Source organism: Hemicordylus capensis, chromosome 1, assembly GCF_027244095.1.
Source record: "Hemicordylus capensis ecotype Gifberg chromosome 1, rHemCap1.1.pri, whole genome shotgun sequence".
Lineage (NCBI taxonomy): Eukaryota > Metazoa > Chordata > Lepidosauria > Squamata > Cordylidae > Hemicordylus > Hemicordylus capensis.
Genome location: NC_069657.1, coordinates 394,658,616 through 394,676,083, shown reverse-complemented (window position 1 = coordinate 394,676,083; position 17,468 = coordinate 394,658,616). Strand labels below are relative to the sequence as shown.

At 43.1% G+C, this 17,468-nt stretch overlaps 1 protein-coding gene across 1 annotated transcript; it reads left to right on the top strand.

Annotated features, from left to right (window-relative positions):
* Positions 1 to 314: 314 nt before the first annotated feature.
* On the top strand, positions 315 to 15,732 carry LRRC73 (leucine rich repeat containing 73). The gene is made up of 6 exons (XM_053304178.1): positions 315 to 1,144; positions 6,195 to 6,355; positions 9,658 to 9,780; positions 11,266 to 11,366; positions 12,470 to 12,653; positions 13,650 to 15,732. Exons 1-6 carry the CDS (start codon positions 873 to 875, stop codon positions 13,718 to 13,720), a joined length of 912 nt encoding a protein of 303 aa, XP_053160153.1. The 5' UTR covers positions 315 to 872; the 3' UTR covers positions 13,721 to 15,732.
* Positions 15,733 to 17,468: the final 1,736 nt, after the last annotated feature.

Here is a 17,468-nt window from a genome sequence, read left to right as displayed (position 1 = left end):
TCGGATCATTTGGCCGGGCCCTGGAAGGTCCTTCCACCGCGATCCCCGCGAGAGCCACGGGGAGCGCAGCCCGGAGCAGGTGCTGCGGGGGCGGAGACCGCAACGGGGAAAAGACCGGTCCCAGCGAGCGAGGTTGAAAGGGAAGGACGACGCCGGGGAAGGGGGGAACTCCCGGGCAGAGGAGGACGAAAGCCGGAGGGCAGCAGGCAGCCGCTTCCCACCCCCACCCCCTTCCCCGGCGCACCCATAGACGCCTTCCTTTGACTGCGCAGAATAAACGAGAATATATGTTCGCTCCGTTTTCTTTTCGTATGAAATCCCAGAAGGGTCTTTAGATTTCGGATTACCAAGCATCCAGCTGCACCACCTACCGGTCTGCGCACCTTTCCTCTTGGAAAAAAAAATCATCCCTGGCCTGAGGCGGACAACACGCTGCTTGGCATTTAACCGATCTAGACTATACAAATGGTTGTTCACTCTGCATGCTTGAAACTGGATGTGTACAGAATTGATCTTTATCCGGAAGTTTCTAGGCGGATACAGCTGGCGCGACTCTTCAAGCAGCGCTAAGGCGTACCTATTTGAATGAATTGCAGACTACCTTTGGCCTGATCCGAATAGCACATTAAACTCTAGTATATAAACCACGCAAAACTGCACCGTAGCCTCCAGCGTTGTTTGCACATGATTGCACAACCATTGGTTCACTAATCTCCATAACATATATACTGCTTACCTCTTCTGTTCTGATCCGGATTGCAAAACAATTCCTGCTTTAGTCCGGACTGCACATTGTTTGCCTGCCTGCACAAATCCGGATTAGCACAGCAGCTAGCTGCTGTGTGTGTTTGCTCATTTACAAAGGTACAAAGATGTTGCCAGGATCTATCCAGATCTCTGGGGAGACTTTATCAAGTGCCGAGATTCGGGATATCTGTGAGAGTCTGCGGGAGAACTCCATCAAACTTCTTTCACTCCGGGGCTGTCAGCTTTCAGACCGAGATTTCGGTCGTATTTGCAGGGGGGTAGCAGAATCGCACTCCTTGGCTCAACTCAATCTTAATTTGGGGATTGTCTCCAATATCAACCGGGTCAAACAACTGGCTGAAGCTTTGAAGACTAACCGCTCTGTCCAATCTTTGTTGTGAGTAGCGATTCCTTTTAGTAGGTCACAAGGAAAGGTGCCCCTCCACTGGTGGTGAATTAGTGGTGGGTTCAGAATCGCTTACCCCTTAACACCTTTGAAACATCCTTTTGCTAAGTTCACCCACCCCACCCCTCTCTCTGTCTCTCTCTCTGTCTCTCTCTCTGTCTCTCTCTCTCACACACACACACACACACACACACACACACACACTCTACCATACTTCTCCACTGAAAAGGTAATCCTCTGTTTACATGTTTAACCTCAGATACCTGGGCCAGAGAGAAAGTAACCTCCGTTAGGGATTAAACAAACTGTGCTAAGAGAGCTTCAGGATGTGTGCACTAATTGCAAGGTAGTGATTCTGATATTTATGTTATGTTTCAATGTCTAACAATGACCAGGAAAGCTCTCTTAAAGTTGGCATCAAATTGGCTTCAGGTGGCCAAGGATAGGGTAGAGTAATACAGTTTAGTCACTGTAATTGTGGATTTACCATTTTGACTTGTTACCTGCTCCAAACACTTGAGATGGGATGAGCTGTACAACAAATAATTGGTATGACTATGTGACTACTATATTTACGTGAATCAAAGATGACTCTTTCTAAGACAATCCCCTTAAAAAGTAGAGGCTAAATACAGGTTATACCTGCATTTATTTGAAAGGAACAGGACTCTGAATTTAAAAGGACCTCCGGATTTCTAACATCAAAAAGCTTGGGGGTTGGGGAAACTGGTCTTGGATTCAGGTAAACACAGTACATCTAAATAACATAATGCTGCCCTTCTCCCTGTTATTAGATCCTGCCCCAAGCCTTAACCTACATACTGCACAACATTTCAAACGTTGTGGAATTCAGTGTTTGCACAATTGTGCAAAAATGGCACAGAGATGCGTGACCGTGAAACCATTCTATATAATGGCCTCACTGTTGTGCAACTCCATTTGTGCATTTTTTTGTGCTTGCACAACAGGGCTCTCATGCAACTGTGCAAATATTGCATTCATGTGTGTAACATTGGACAGTATGTTAGCCCTTCTGCCCTGTTGCTACCCAAGCACTTCAGCCACATTTATTTGAGTATCACTGATAGCCCAATTTCTGAAATGTCATCTATATCAGAGAGGGATGGATTACTGTCATTTGTTCCAGGTGTGAGGTATAGAGATAGTTAGTTACATCTCTTTCCTCTTATAGATGGGAAGTCTTGTTAGTCTGTTGTTGCAAAAACAATAGTTACAGTACAAAAGAACAGCCCTGCCAGATCAGGCCCAAGGCCTATCTAGTCCAGCATCCTGTTTCACACAGTGGCCCACCAGATGCCTCTGGGAAGCCCACAGGCATGAGCTGAGGGCATGCCCTCTCTCCTGCTGTTACTCCCCTGCAACTGGTAATTAGAGGCATCTAGCCTCTTAGACTAGAGGTGGCCTATAGCCCTCAGACTAGTAGTGATTGATAGATTGTCCTCCATAAAATTATCTAAACCCTTCTTAAAGCTGTCCAGGCTGTTGGCTGTCACCATATCTTGTGGCAGAAAATTCCATAGGTGAATTATGGTCAAAGTCCTGTGGCACTTTAAAGACTAACAAATGTATTGTATGTAGCTTTTGTGGGCTAGAATCTACTGAGGAGAACCTACCGAGGAGATAACTTTAAACATCAAACAAAATGAACTCTGGCTCATGACAGTTTATGCCAAATATATATGTTGTTAGACTTTATGGTACCACAGAACTTGCTATCTTCTTTATTCTGTCTGCAGACTGCTGTGTCTGAAGGCTGTATCTGCCTCTTGTTCTTTTCTTTGCCATCCCACCTCTGTCATGGTGGCAAATTCCTATATATATACAGTTTCATTATCTGCTCAAAAGACCATCATATAAGACGGTGGACAAGCTCCTTGGAGGTGTTCAGCCTACCACTTGTCCTTTGGATCCATGCAAAACCTGGCTTATAACGTCTAGCAGGGAGGTTGTTAGAGATGGCCTAGTTGACATCATAAACATCTGATTTATTTATTATTTCTCTGTGTAAACCACCCTGAGCCATTTTTTGAAGGGCACTATAGAGATCAAACAAACAAACAAATAAATGCCTCAGTGAGGGAAGGCAGGATACCTCCATGTTTGAAGGAGGCAATTGTGAAACCTTCACTTAAGAAACCTGCCCTAGAGCCCTCGGTAATGGATAATTATAGGCCAATCTCCAACTTCTCTTGGGTGGGCAAGGTAATTAAGAAGGTGGTGGCTGATCAGCTCCAGGCAGTTTTGGAAAATACTGATTATCTAGAGCCATTTCAAGCTGGCTTTAGGGCAGGCTATGGGGTGGAGACAGCCTTGGTCGGCCTGATGAATTATCTTTACCAAGGAATGGACAGAGGGAGTATGACTCTGTTGATTGTTTTGGACCTTTCTGTGACTTTTGATACTATCAATCATGGTATCCTTCTGGATATCATGATTGATAGTCTGGGAGATTTGGGAATAGGTGGTACTGCTTTGCAGTGGTTCCATTCCTATCTCTTTGGTAGATTCCAGATGGGGTCGCTAGGTGATAGTTGCTCTCTGAAACAAGAGCTATTGTACAGTGTCCCTCAGAGCTCCATCCTATCTCCGATGCTTTTTAACATCTACATGAAACTGCTGGGTGAGATAATCAGGAGATTTGGTGTTATCAAAATGCTGATGACACCCAAATCTATTTCTCCATGACATCATCATCAAGAAATGGCATAACCCCACACCCAATGTCTGCCTATAGTCAGTAATGGACTGGATGAGAGCTAATAAATTGAAGCTGAATCCAAGCAAGACGGAGGTACTCATGGTAAGGGGTAATACTTTGAGGGACGCAATAGATCTTCCTGTTCTTGATGGGGTTGCACTCCCTTCCAAAAGAACAGGTATGTAGCTTGGGAGTGCTTCTAGACCCAGGCCTCACTCTAGTTTCTCAGGTTGAGACTATGGCCCGGAGCACTTTCTGTCAACCTTGGTTGATATGACGGCTGTGTCCATTCCTTGAAGATAATGATCTCAGAACTATTGTGCACTCTCTGGTAACCTCTAAGCTTGACTACTGCAATGTAATCTACATGGGGCTGCTTTTGCATGTGATTTGGAAACTTTAGTTGGTCCAATATGCAGCAGCTATTCATCTCTGGGGTTTCTCGGAGAGACCAGCCTTCAAAAGAGCACTTAAGACACATGTTTTTAGCCTGGCTTTTAGTAATCTTTGGATGTTTTAAATTGCTGTTTTAACAGTTGGTTTTAATTTGTCTTTATCGTCTATATATATATATATTCTCCAAGGTGTACCCATGGCTAATCCCGAGCGTGGCAGCTCTTGCGAGAGTATGTGAGCAGAAGCACTGTGGTGATTGGGCAGTGGAGATTCCATATGCAGATAGGGAGGAGGAGCCTGTGAGAGCAGAAGCATTATGGTGATTGGGCAGTGGGGATTCTATATGCAGATAGGAAGTAGGAGCCTGTGGCACCATGGTGATTGGGCAGTAGGGATTTCATGTGCAGTTAGGGAAGAGGTGCCTGTGATGGTTAAGGACAGTTGCAATGCAACTGTTACTGGTTGGAAGATGTTCTTGATTGTAGAGGAGAATAATCTATATATATAAAAGGAAATATATCCTCTTCGCAGGGGTCTGCGAAGAGAGGGATTGTGAGGGAGGAAGAGCCCCTTTAGGAGAAGGAGGCTGCCGCTGTGTGAATTAGATGAGGAAACAAGATGAACAAGATCTGTTAACTCAGAAAGGGAGAGAGAGAGAGATAAAGAGAAAAGGAGGGAGGGAAGGGAAGAAAGACAAGGGAAAAGTGAGTGGCAGAGAAAGAAAAAGAAGGGAGGGGAAGAGAGAAAGAAGGAAGGGTGAGGGACGGGCCTGAGCTTGTCAGCAACCTGAGGGGAACGAGTGGCCATGGTGGCGCCTATTGGCAGCAAGAAAGGGCCCAATCAAACACTGCTGCTGTTTGGGGCTACTGAGGCCATTGGTGGAGGGAGGGAGGCAGGCAAGGGATGGGCCTGGGCCTGTCAGCAGCCTGAGGGGAATGAGCGGCTATGATGGAGCGGAGCTCAGGTGAGGAGGTCTCTGGAGATAGGAGGCTGCAGCTTGGCCAATAGGCAGCAACAACGCTGCAGCCACAACCAAGAGGGCTGAGGGGGATGGAGTAAAAGGATGGAGGAGTGGAGGGGATGGAAGCAACCGGGTGGAGGAGGAGCAGGAGTGCAGCTCAGGTGAGGGTGGAGAGATCTCTGAGGTGAGGGGGGCCTGTGGCAGGTGGTGCGGGGAGCAATCAAGTACTAGCATGCAGATGCTCTGCATGGGTTAAGCTAGTTGTGTTTATTTTCGTGAACTGCCTAGATCCTTTGGAGTAAGGTGGTATATGTTAATAATAATATAAATAGCCAGCTTTTGTAATTTTGCTATATATGGGCCTATAAACCAATCTCCTTAGCCCTATTCACACATTATATTCAACACTCATACAATCTGTGTCAGGTGTACACATGTGAACATCTACACACAGGTACAGATATTCACATGTTGAATATAGCAGTATACTTCCTAAAGTTCAAATTTTAAAGCTCACATTTTAAATAAACACAGGAACAGTCATTCACACAAAAACACATACATGTGTTCAGACATCTGAACACAGGATGTTTGAATAGGGGTTTTTTTCTTCTTCACTTATGGCTTCATCCCATGCCCTATTCACACACTATGTTTAAAACTCATACATGTGTACAGTGTACACAGGTACAGATGTGTACACAGCTCCAGTTATTCACACATTGTTATGTTGAACACAGGTGTAGCAGTACAGTCCCTATACCATGCATTTGAGGGGCCTGTACCCAGGTTCACTTTTAAAATGAATGCAGATAAGGCCACTCACACAAAACAGATGCAACTGTACAGAGATCAAACATAATGTCTGAACAGGGCTTTGGTGGCCGTTTCCGGTAGATAAACTCACCAGCAACCCAACTCAAAGGAAGGATAATTTATAATGCCTAGCTTTTTTATTCATACAGCCTTCATGGGAGTCCCCTAACAGATGCTGGTCTGGCTCTCCTCAACCCAGCACTCGCCATCCATCCCTCCTTAATAGCCTTGGACTTGGGAGACTGCATGCTGGGTGATGAAGGTATCAACTTGATCTGTGGGCTTCTCCCTCCAGATGGAGCGAAGTCAGGTAAGCAAGAGAGGAAGGTGGGAGTTCTGCAGACATCTCTGGAATTACTGTAGGTTTCATACTTTGGTTTAGATTAAGCTGTCTTCTGTCTTTGAAGTGAACAAGGGAATAAAGTGTCTTTTGCTGGCAAAACGGTGGCATTAGGTTTCTCAGCACTACAAAAATCTAGTGAAGTTACTTAGTTGGCTGAGGAATTGTTAGAATACTTAAAAGTGGAATTTCCCTCTAGAAGAATAGGAGTAATTCTATTTTGCTTTACTGTCGAACTAAAGAGTGCCTCTTTCCACAGACTCACCATAGCGGTCTGGATTTGTATGTATGTTACGTTTTTGGCAACCTAAATCTAATGGTGTAATAGAAAAGGCAGACAAATATCTACTCTGCACATTCTACTCTGTCTGAAATGCCTTTTGCTGTTAATGTCATCTATTGATGCTACTAAAAAATATTCCTGGATATTCCTTTGCTGAAGCAATAATCGTGTGTAAATTTCAAAGCAGAAGTCTTTTGGAGGAACAAAACAGAGAATGGTGGGTTGGGTAAAATGCACGCTGGTTCAGACAGAATTTACAGCTGCCATCATCTTCCATTCTCGATTTCATTACTGTCTTTAACCCACATCCCGTGAGAATTCAAGATTAAAAAATCTGAAAAATAGGGGCACTGCAGAACAGTCTGGTGAGTTTTGAAGCCCCTCCCCCCACTGTTTAGAACTAAGAGGATCCATTATAAAGAAATTTTGTAAACCTATACTCCCTTGCCTTTTCATATCTGGCCATCCTCCTATCTCACATAACTTTTCTTTCCTGCTCCTTCTTATTCTTTCCTCCTTGTGTTAGAACTTATTTCTCTTTTAGAACCTGTTGTTTCTATGTTTAGGGTAGGTGTGCATTCAGTTGAGAAAGGGAAGACAAACAGAAACTCATGTTAAATGTGGCAAATACAGTGCAGTTCAAACTATCTCATCACATAACTAACTCAGTTGCCACTGTGCAGACCATTCTACTTTGAGCTTATTTGTGTGTGGAATGTTACTTGAGATTACATACTCCCTTTGCTTGATAGATATTGTAGTACCAGTTCACACAATTTTTTGCCACATGATCAGTCCTAACTTTGAGTTCACATAGACAAATAATACATATGAACTGAGTGGCAAATTCAGCAGCAGTTCCTGTGACTACAGAAGTTGAAGACAAGTTGTTCCAGTAAGAACTAATCAACCTACTCCCCTTTCACTGTCTCTACAACTGGACTAAATTTGGGTCAAATTGAGGTCCACAAATTATATCTTTTCACCTCAAATGTCCATACGTCCACCATCTTGGATCAGGGTGGATGACATCATTAAAAACTACACCATCGAGGTGTCCCTGTGTGTCACTCACTACAACTGTACCAAATTTGGTTCAGATTGGTTAAACAGGCCTCAAGTTAGTGCACTTACACCTCAAAAGTTCACATGTCCACCATCTTGGATTGGGGTGGGTGACATAATCACAAACTACACCACTGGGGCATCCCTATGTGTCCATACAGCTGTAGCCAATGTGGTTCAAATCGGTTAGACTGTCTACAAGTTAGTGCCCTTGCGCCTCAAAAGTTTACGTAGCCACCATCTTGAATTGGGTTGGATGACATCATCACAATCTATGCCATTGAGGTGTCCCTATGTGTCACTACAGCTGTAGCAAATTTGGTTTAAATCAGTTAAGCAGTTCACGTTAGCCCACTTGCACCTCCAAAGTTTATGCATCTGTCATCTTGAATTGGTGTTGATGACATCATCACAAACTATGCCTTGAGGTGTCCCTGTGTGTCACTCACTGCAACTGTATGCAATTTGGTTCAAATGGATTAGACAGTCCACAAATTAGCCCGCTTGCGCCTCAGATGTTCACATGGTCACTATTTTGAATTGGAGTGGATTATTTCATCATATATCACACCATTTGGGCATCCCTATGTGTTCCTACAGCTGTAGCAAATTTGGTTAATATTGGTCCAGGCGTTGTGAAGTTTATGGGGCGGGGGACACACGGATACACACACAGAATGCTGGGTGATCTCATAAGCCTGCTAGACAGTAGGCTAAAAAGTGGTCCCACAATCACAGGGAAATTGATAACATCAAATTTATTGATAAGTTGAGATAATGCAGAATAACTTTCCCTTATACACTATGGCCACTCTTTTTGTTCACACATTTGAATGCTTAGTCTTTAAGCTGGGAACAGGATGGACTTGTTCATAACCTTTAAGCAGGATCAGCCTTAACATTAGACAGGATAAGGTCTAAGGATTTGGAGAGGAGAGCTGGTCTTGTGGTAGCAAGCATGACTTGTCCCCATAGCTAAGCAGGGTCTGCCCTGGTTGCATATGAATGGGAGACTTGATGTGTGAGCACTGCAAGATATTCCCCTCAGGGATGGAGCCGCTCTGGGAAGAGCAGAAGGTTTCAAGTTCTCTCCCTGGCAGCATCTCCAAGATAGGGCTGAGAGAGACTCCTGCCTGCAACCTTGGAGAAGCCACTGCCAGTCTGTGAAGACAAGACTGAGCTAGATAGACCAATGGTCTGACTCAGTATATGGCAGTTTCCTATGTTCCTAAGGTAGAGCAGATCACCTCGGGGAGGATATTTTAGAGTAGTTTTTAGAAGTCAGTAAAATGGCCAATTATTTTAGTTTATTATTGCAGTATATTTTGTTACATTCAAGGCAAGGGCATAACTACAATTGAAAACAGGTGGGGGAAAACAAATGTCCCTGAGCCCCTGAAGGAGGGGGCCCCACACGAGCTGGCCAACAGCTTGCTTTTTGCTCTCCCCTTGCACCTCCCTGAAGAAGAAGGTGGGGCAGTGGCCCATATTCACTTTTTATCCCAGGGCCCACTCCAGCCTTGCTATGCCCCTGCTTCGCGAGGCTGTCTTAATTTCTGTCTTAGCTACCAAAATGTCTTGGATCATCTCTGTACTAAGAGCCTTTAAAGAGATGGGATAGTGATTTCACTCCACCTCTTAATGCCTCAAGGATATAACACAGATTAACATATAAGAGCAACACAGATCTTTTTGCATTTTTAAAGACGCCCTGATTATTTGGACCAAAGTGTGGTTAAAATGTGTTAATGAATTAATTAATCAATGTTGGGTGACTTTGAGAACAAGCCTAAAATGCAAATGGGAGATGTTCATCCACACACAGGATTCTGCAGGCAGAACAAAAGGCCAGTATGTATTGATTAATCCTGGATCAAAAGGCAAGGTCTTGTGAATGCTGATTTGGCCTCTCTCTTCTATCTAGGTCTGAAGGAATTGACTCTCAGTGCTAACCCTGGCATCACAGCCAAAGGATGGGGGCACTTGGCGATTGCTGTGGCTCACAGTTCCCAGGTGCGAGTGTTGAACTTGGACTACAACCCCCTGGGTGAGAGGAGCAGAGGCATATAGGGTTTGGTTTTGTTGTTTTCATTTGACCAATGGGGATTTTGCTGAGTTGGTCATACTTACAAAGTCTGACTCTAGAACAGTCAACCTACTCCTGGGGTCTCCCAGTAGTACCGGAGTTCTTCAGTAAGCACCTACACAGAGGATTAGTGTAGGTTCAGGAAGGCCTTCTGGCCTGAACTTGGGACATGGTGTATAAACTAGGATCAGTTGGTCTAGAATAGGGTTCCCAGCTTTTTATATATATTATAACATATATAATATTTATATTTATATTTTTATATAATTCATTTAATTTTTATACCGCCTTTTATTAAAACAATCTCAAGGCAGTTTACAATTCCCCCCCCCCAACAATATAAGACTCTAAAACAGTATTGTACTTAAAACAAAAAACAAAATAAACCCTCCAAGACACAGGTAAAGAATCTATAATTAAAAATACAAAGAAGACACTTGTCATCTTTAACTCCAAGACCAGGAGGTGCAGGCCAACCATATTTTGCTGGGGATAAGACTCGCCACCAACGGTGGAGGGGACTAGAAGGAAGCAGAAGACTAGACCTCTCTTCATCCCTGAGCTTGTGTACTCCCCCTGCCTCACCCGTTACAAGTGGGGCAGCAGACTTGTTCTAGATATCTTTTGACACTCATCCACAATCCTGTAGGCCCTCATCATAACATGCCCCTTCCCCCATCATCTTCTTCCAAACTGAGCAAGGAGAAAGAGAGCCCCAGCCGCGGTTGCCATGGAAACCTACTCTCGCTACAGCTGCACTGCCTGAGTAGAATTGGCAGCTGGCGAGACAGCGACCAGATCTGGCAACTCCTCTCTTCCCACCCTGCCTCAAGGAAACAAGTGCTAGCAGTGCCTCCGCACACCCCACCTCATGTTGCCCTTCCAAACTGGGTGAGGCATTTCTTCTCTCTGCCTCTCCTCTTACCCTGTAAAAAGAGTTGCTAAAGCTTAAGTCTGCTGAAAGCCATATCCTTTAACACAAAAGACTCTTTCCTAAGAGAAAAAAACATTTTATACATGTGCAGAGGAACCATTTATTTTCTCAGCCAACCTGCAGGTGAGAGAAGAGCTGGGGCAACAAAAGAGTGGTCAGCTTTAAAAAGAAAAGAAAAGATTTCCTTTAACAGGCAAATTCAACAGGTGCAGCATTCCACTCCATGGGTGGGTGGTGGGGCGGGCAGTGCAGGGAAGGTGTTAGTAGAGGTTAGTTTAGTTCAGGCCTGCTCAACTTTGGCCCTCCTGCTGATGTTGGCCTACTACTCCCATAATCTCTGGCTATTGTCCACTCTGGCTGCGAATTATGGTCGTCCAAAATCATCAGGGTTGGGGGTGTGTGGGGGGGCTGAGCAGGCCTGGCTTTAGGTGCATATTCTGCCAGTCTTAGAAAGGGTGTGTATAACATTGACTTGCATGAAGTGTGCTGACATCTGGCTCCCGGCCCCCTAGGTGACCAAATAGCAGGCATGCTGGCAGTTTCTGTGGCATCCAGCCGGACACTAGAGGTTTTGGACTTGGAAGGAACAGGACTTACCAACCAATCAGCCTTGGTAAGGAGAATATGGCCTCATGTTACCTTCATTTCCTTTTCCAGCTCATGAAAGTCTATTTATCAGCTTGTCTAGACTGTACATGACTTTCTCCAAATGAATTTTTCCTTTTCTTGTTTTATTGATCAGAGTCCAATTCTTATTACTTTTGGAGATATAAGTTAATTTGGGATAATAATAAAAAACACTTAACTGATGAAAGTAAAATTAGCTACTATAGGGGGTTTTCACACAGACACACACACACACACCCACCCAATGTTATAAGAATTACTTTAAGCCATCTCAGTTTCGTTCATTTTTGTCCTTCAGATAAAATTTTATTTGTACTACAGATACCTCTGGCACATCACACTTAAAGTCATCTCCTATTGATCACTTATTTGGCTAAAAAGATCCTGGCATATTCAGATACTGCATATTCCAGTTTACGTCCATGGAAGGGGTGAACTTTCAGTCTCCAGTTCTATACAAGTTGTGTGCCTTTCCCCCCTTGTCTGTACCAAAGCCTTCGTACAACCCTTTCTTAGAGTTCTTTCCCACATACATTCCTGGTTCTAGCCTAACCTTGCATCCCTTCAACTTTGCTTCCATTCCTGAAGTTATTTTTGGTCTAGTTCCAGTTTATTAGTTGATATTCACAGGATGGCTTTTTGTGGTGGAAAAAGTAGAAAACAGATGTTGGTATTGATTGTACACGTTTTCCAGGGACATGACATATTGGTACGTGGCAACAGATAGTGTAAATAGCACAATGGTAATACTGTCTGATCTAGCTTAGTAGGCTTGTATATAAGCTAGCCCATTCAGAAATAAGGGTAAGTTTTCCTACCACGAGAAGTGCTTAGTTTTTTATTGTTGTATTCTAATTACTATCAATTTATTTTTATTTATACTTATTTTATATGAAGATTTTAGAGAGACTATACTTCGCCTTGACAACTGCATAATTAGAAAATAAACTAATGCATTTAATAAAATTAAGAGCTTAAAAGTAGAACTCTGAGGGTGTGAAGAAAATATAAGCAGCTTTGAGGTCCTCTAGCCTACCCAGCTGCTAAGTTGAGGTGATTGTATAACTGCCTCTGGTTCTTTCCATTCAGATCCTGCTGGACATGGTGGAGAACTACCCAACAGCCTTGCGGACACTGATCCTGGCAGAGAACAATATTAGCCCTGAGCTGCAGCAGCAGATTTCTGATCTCCTGTCTGAGGGTGAGGAAGAGGAGGAGAACGAGACTCGTGAAGTCATGGCCAGAGAGAAGAATGCCTGGATCTGCCAGAGCAGTAAGACGGCTGGGACCCCACTAAGAGGAGATGAGACTGGACATGGGGATTTCCAATAATAATAATTTAAAAAATGAAGTTAATGACAATTAAAAATCCAAGGCCACAAAATCGTAAAACCTCAGTACCAATGCTCCCATGGAAAAACTTTTTTTTTTTTTGTGGGGGTGGTGGGAGGGAAGGTTCCCTGCATTAATACATATTAGTATAGTGCCTGAGAAACACTTGTGATTCTCTGTTAAATCTAGTTCTTAGCACAAGTTAATTAACAACATGAAACCTGAACACAAACTAATAGATGGTGCTCTCTTAGAATATTAATTGTAGGGCTTATTTTAAAAAACCCACCTGGATTAAGAGAAGAAAAAGTAGGGCTGCTATAAACTTTCTGAGCAAAGTCTTGGACCCAGCTTCTTGGCACAACAGGGCAAAGCTTTGGCCTGTTGGGTTTTACAATGTATCTAAGATTAATATACTATGTAGTATCATCTATCTGGTAAAGTGTTTTATATGTCTATCAGAGAAATACAGCTGTCTCCATTTTACAGGACAAACTCCATATCAATAGGACAAAATGACAAGCAAGCAAGGTAGCACTGGAGATCTATGCACATAGCTGGATTCATATGCCCAATACCAGGCAACCTTTGAAATACATATCTTGGGAAAGGCAACTAGGTGATGTGCGAACTTCAAATCAATAGGCAGCACATCCTTGAGAGAATTCTTTCCATTGCTCCAAACTCCAAGTCACTGTTTTGTTGATTATAGGTAGTCTAGCTCTCAGTGTAATCACACATTGGTAGCACAGCAGCATCATTGCTTGTGAATGTAAGAATGTTACCTATAGACCATGAAGTTTGATTTGTGGGTCTTTTTAATTCTTCCTTGCAGAAGAAATAAGCTTCTCTAACAGCTTTACACTCTAAATCTCTATGCATAGGGTACAGGTATTTTCAGTTCATCTGCTAAAATTCACTTTTATTTATTTCACAGATTGCAGTTCCCAGATGGTCTTGGTAACATCAGGCCTTGGAGAAAGTCTATTGGCAGAAACAGAGATGTGAATAGGAAACACCCATTGCCTCCGATGAACACGGACATTTCCATGTATGTGAGAAGATTGTGTGGATGTAGACTTGTACTGTACATTCACACACATCTTGTAGGAGTGTGTTTTGTGCGCATTTGCGAGTGGGTGCATGGATTAGGGAAGCAGGTGGGTATGAGAGAGTTAATATTCTTATGTGTGACTGCCAGGCCTGCCCCGACTGCAAATCCACACTTTTGTGTCTTACTGAAGTCAGCTTTTAGCTCCACATTGGGATCTGACCCAAGTTAAACGCTGCATATAGTCCATGTCACATAACCTGTCAGTTGTTTGTGATTGTTCAGTTGCTGTATTTTTAGGTCACACCACCCATTCTTGACTAATTTTTGGGAGAGTCTCTATTTATTCAGCTGTGTATATTTCTGTATATCAGATACTCTTTTTATTGCTTGAGTCAGTGTCCTGAGTAGAATTTTATAAAGTTCACACAAATGAGTTGTGCTTATAAAAAAAAAACCCTTTATTTTCAAACATGAATACGAAGTAGAGATGCATAGAATTTTAGATTTGGAAGGTCCCTTGGAGTTCTTTTCACCACCCTCCTGCTCAATGGAGGTAACTGCTACACATTTGATAGGGCTGAACTTTACTCACCAAAAAAAAGACCAACTGATCTGTCCATGATGGAACTATAGTAACTTTTTTTTTTTTTGCTGTGCCACCAGTGTGCCTAGAGTACAGCTTGGCACATGTAAATCACATTCCAGATTACTGAAAACACAATAAGCCCCAGAGTACATTTCTACTGTATTATAATAGGTGTGTGAATACATCTGTAGGTTCACTTTCAGCCAAAAACAACCCTTCAAAATAGGCTGTGGTTGATGCTCTTCAGTTGCATAAGGACTACAACAGGACACCAGAGATTTGCACAGGAAACAGAGGAAAGAGTCAAAAGCTTTTTTGTTGTTGTTGTTGGCGGGGGGGGGGGAGTTGAGGGAAAGAGAGCTGCAGGTACTCCCAGAAATACATGTCAAGGGGAGAAGGAAAATCCCATGGAGACAAGAGTGTATACTCTTTGGTGGTGTACAGAACAAATTTGATGCACTGTTTATGCTACTTCTCCCTGCTGCAGTCTCCATCCCAGTAGCAAGGAAGATCTCCCAGACAAAAACCCTTGGCTGAGGCTCAGCACTCAGCTTCCAATTTCTGTAGAGCTGTACACATTTTTTTAATGCACAATTTGTGTGCAGCAGCTTCTTACAGACATCAGGCACTGCTAGGAACTCTTTGCAGCCATGTAGACACCAAAGCTGATGAATGACTAACCATACAGAATGGCTGCAAATGCAGTCTCAAGAAACCACCAGGAAGCATTCATTTTATATGAAGCAGACCTCTAAGATTCATGTTCTCAATTTTTTGGCTAGTGAATTGGAGGAAGAACCCTTCAGCTTGTTGGTGTGGCTCAGACGGGACAAATATATGGAAGTGTGTTTGTGATGGCAATAGACCACTTCCTCCAAAGGGAACAGCTTACAATACAGTTCCCAAGCAGTCTCTTCTCTAGGCAGAACCCTACAATCAGATTCACACAGTTTTAGCAGTAGAACTATGACATATGCCTTTGGATCATTCTCTGGCTCATAAAAGTGGAACCCTTACACCAATTCCAATGGAAATGGCTGTAAAGCATCTCTTCAGACTACAGCGTACACTCCGAGTTGCCCAGAAAAACTTTTTGACTAAATGTTTGATCTCATCATGCGCTTGTCCCTTTCCCCCAAAGCCCCATTTGAGGCAGCCACTGATAAAGTTAGAGTACTGTTTCAAAAAAGTAAAATTGGCTGAATTAAAATATACCTCAATGCTTCAAGGCAAAAATAACTCCTCCTCAGCTCCAAGCACCAAAGATAGATGAAAACAGAAGTGATTAATCCACCACAGGGTGCTTTACTTTTTTTGGTATGGCTACAAGTTGCACAGGTGCTGCTTGCTTATGGTTTATTAAAACGAGGTCACACCTCACCACCTCCTGGCCTTCTTATGTAAAATGGCATAGATTTAAGTGGGGGTCTCAGTGGTTGCTTTTAGCAGCATTCAGACAAGACTGTTATCTGGTAAAGAAAGAGTTACTCACAGCAGCATCCCCACTGCAGAAGTGCAGCAACAGATTCTTTCTTGGAGTAAAGTACAACAGTCATGAGAAGAACCACTAGGAGGCAGCAGTGTCCTTCATTTTCAAATCAGAAACTGCTAGAAACTGCTTGTCATATTTTGGGGGGGCAGCACCGATAGTGTCATATTTTCAGGGGTGGGGGCAGCACAAGAACAATGGGGGGAGGAATATAGCCCTTCATATAATGAAGTGAAAGTGGACAATCTGCTTTGAGTCTCACTCCACTCCAAGAGCCTGCTTGTTCCCCCTAACAAGGATCCAGTGCATACCCTTCATTAGGATGAACACATCTGGTAACAGCAGCCCTACTGGGTCTAAGTCCAGGATCACGTTTCCCACAGTGGCCAACTAGATGCCTCAGTGAAGTGTAGAAGCAGGTATACTGACAACGCAAATTCTCCTAATAGCAAGAAAAGGTAACAATGAAAGCATGGTAAACTCTCAAAGAATGATTGTAAGTATCTACCCACTTTTCATATAATTACATATGGCAAACACTTTATAGCCCTATTCAGACATTATGTCAAACAGGTGTCTGTTCATGTGTGTTTTTCTGGGAATAACCGTACATGTTCATTTCTAAAGCAAATCTGGGTGCAGAACTTCTCAGTGCACAAATAGGAAGCTTAATGCTATATTTTAACAAAGTATGCATGTGCATACAGATCTGTACATGTATACACTGTAGACAGGTTGCATGAGTGTTTAACAATGTGTGGAAGGCCCTATATGCAGCCCCCTCCAAAAAATGTCTGCGAATACAACTTTCCATTGGAAGCTTGAGAGGCATTATTATTCAGCACTAGGTCCTCATCCCAGCTACTCAAAACTCTGGCCTACGGTGGTATACCCAGGCTGAAAGACCATGCATCAAGTATGTGGTTGTTTTAAATGTAAGACAAAAATAAAAGAATGAATGTGGTGCAGTGGGTGGGATGTCAGGTTTGCATGTAGGATGCTCAAATTTAAAACTCACTGCATGGTCTTAAACAAGACAATCTCTCAGCCCACTCTACATCCCAGGGTTGTTAGCATTTTAGCTATTTTATGCAATATTCAAAAGGAACAAGAGCAACAACAGCAGCATCCTTAATGAAGAGGTGGTGAGGGGAAAATGCATGGGCTACAGCTATTTTTTAAAAGGGCAAATGGAACAGATTCAGGAGAAGATGGCATTACAATAAGCAGCTGGCCTTGCTGCCTATTGGTCCCTTAAAAAGAAAAGTATCATTGAATGAATACTCCTGCTCAGTGTCCCCTCTAACAGGGATTCTCAAGATGATGTTGACTACAACTCTCATAATCTCCAAGCAAAAGCCATTGCAACTGGGGGATTCTGGGAGTTGTCATCAACAACATTTGGGAATCCCTGTTAGAGGGGACACTGCTCCTGCTCCAGCGTTTTAGGGTAAAGGGCTACACGTTCAAATAATTACAAATTTAATTTCTCAAAGTTGTTAAGGGGAGAGTCATGCCTCATCACTCATTTCTCAAAATATCCAACAGGTGCCTATGATATAGAACCACATTGTATACAAGCAACACAGTAGCAAAGAACATGCCATTGGGTGGAAAGTATCACATT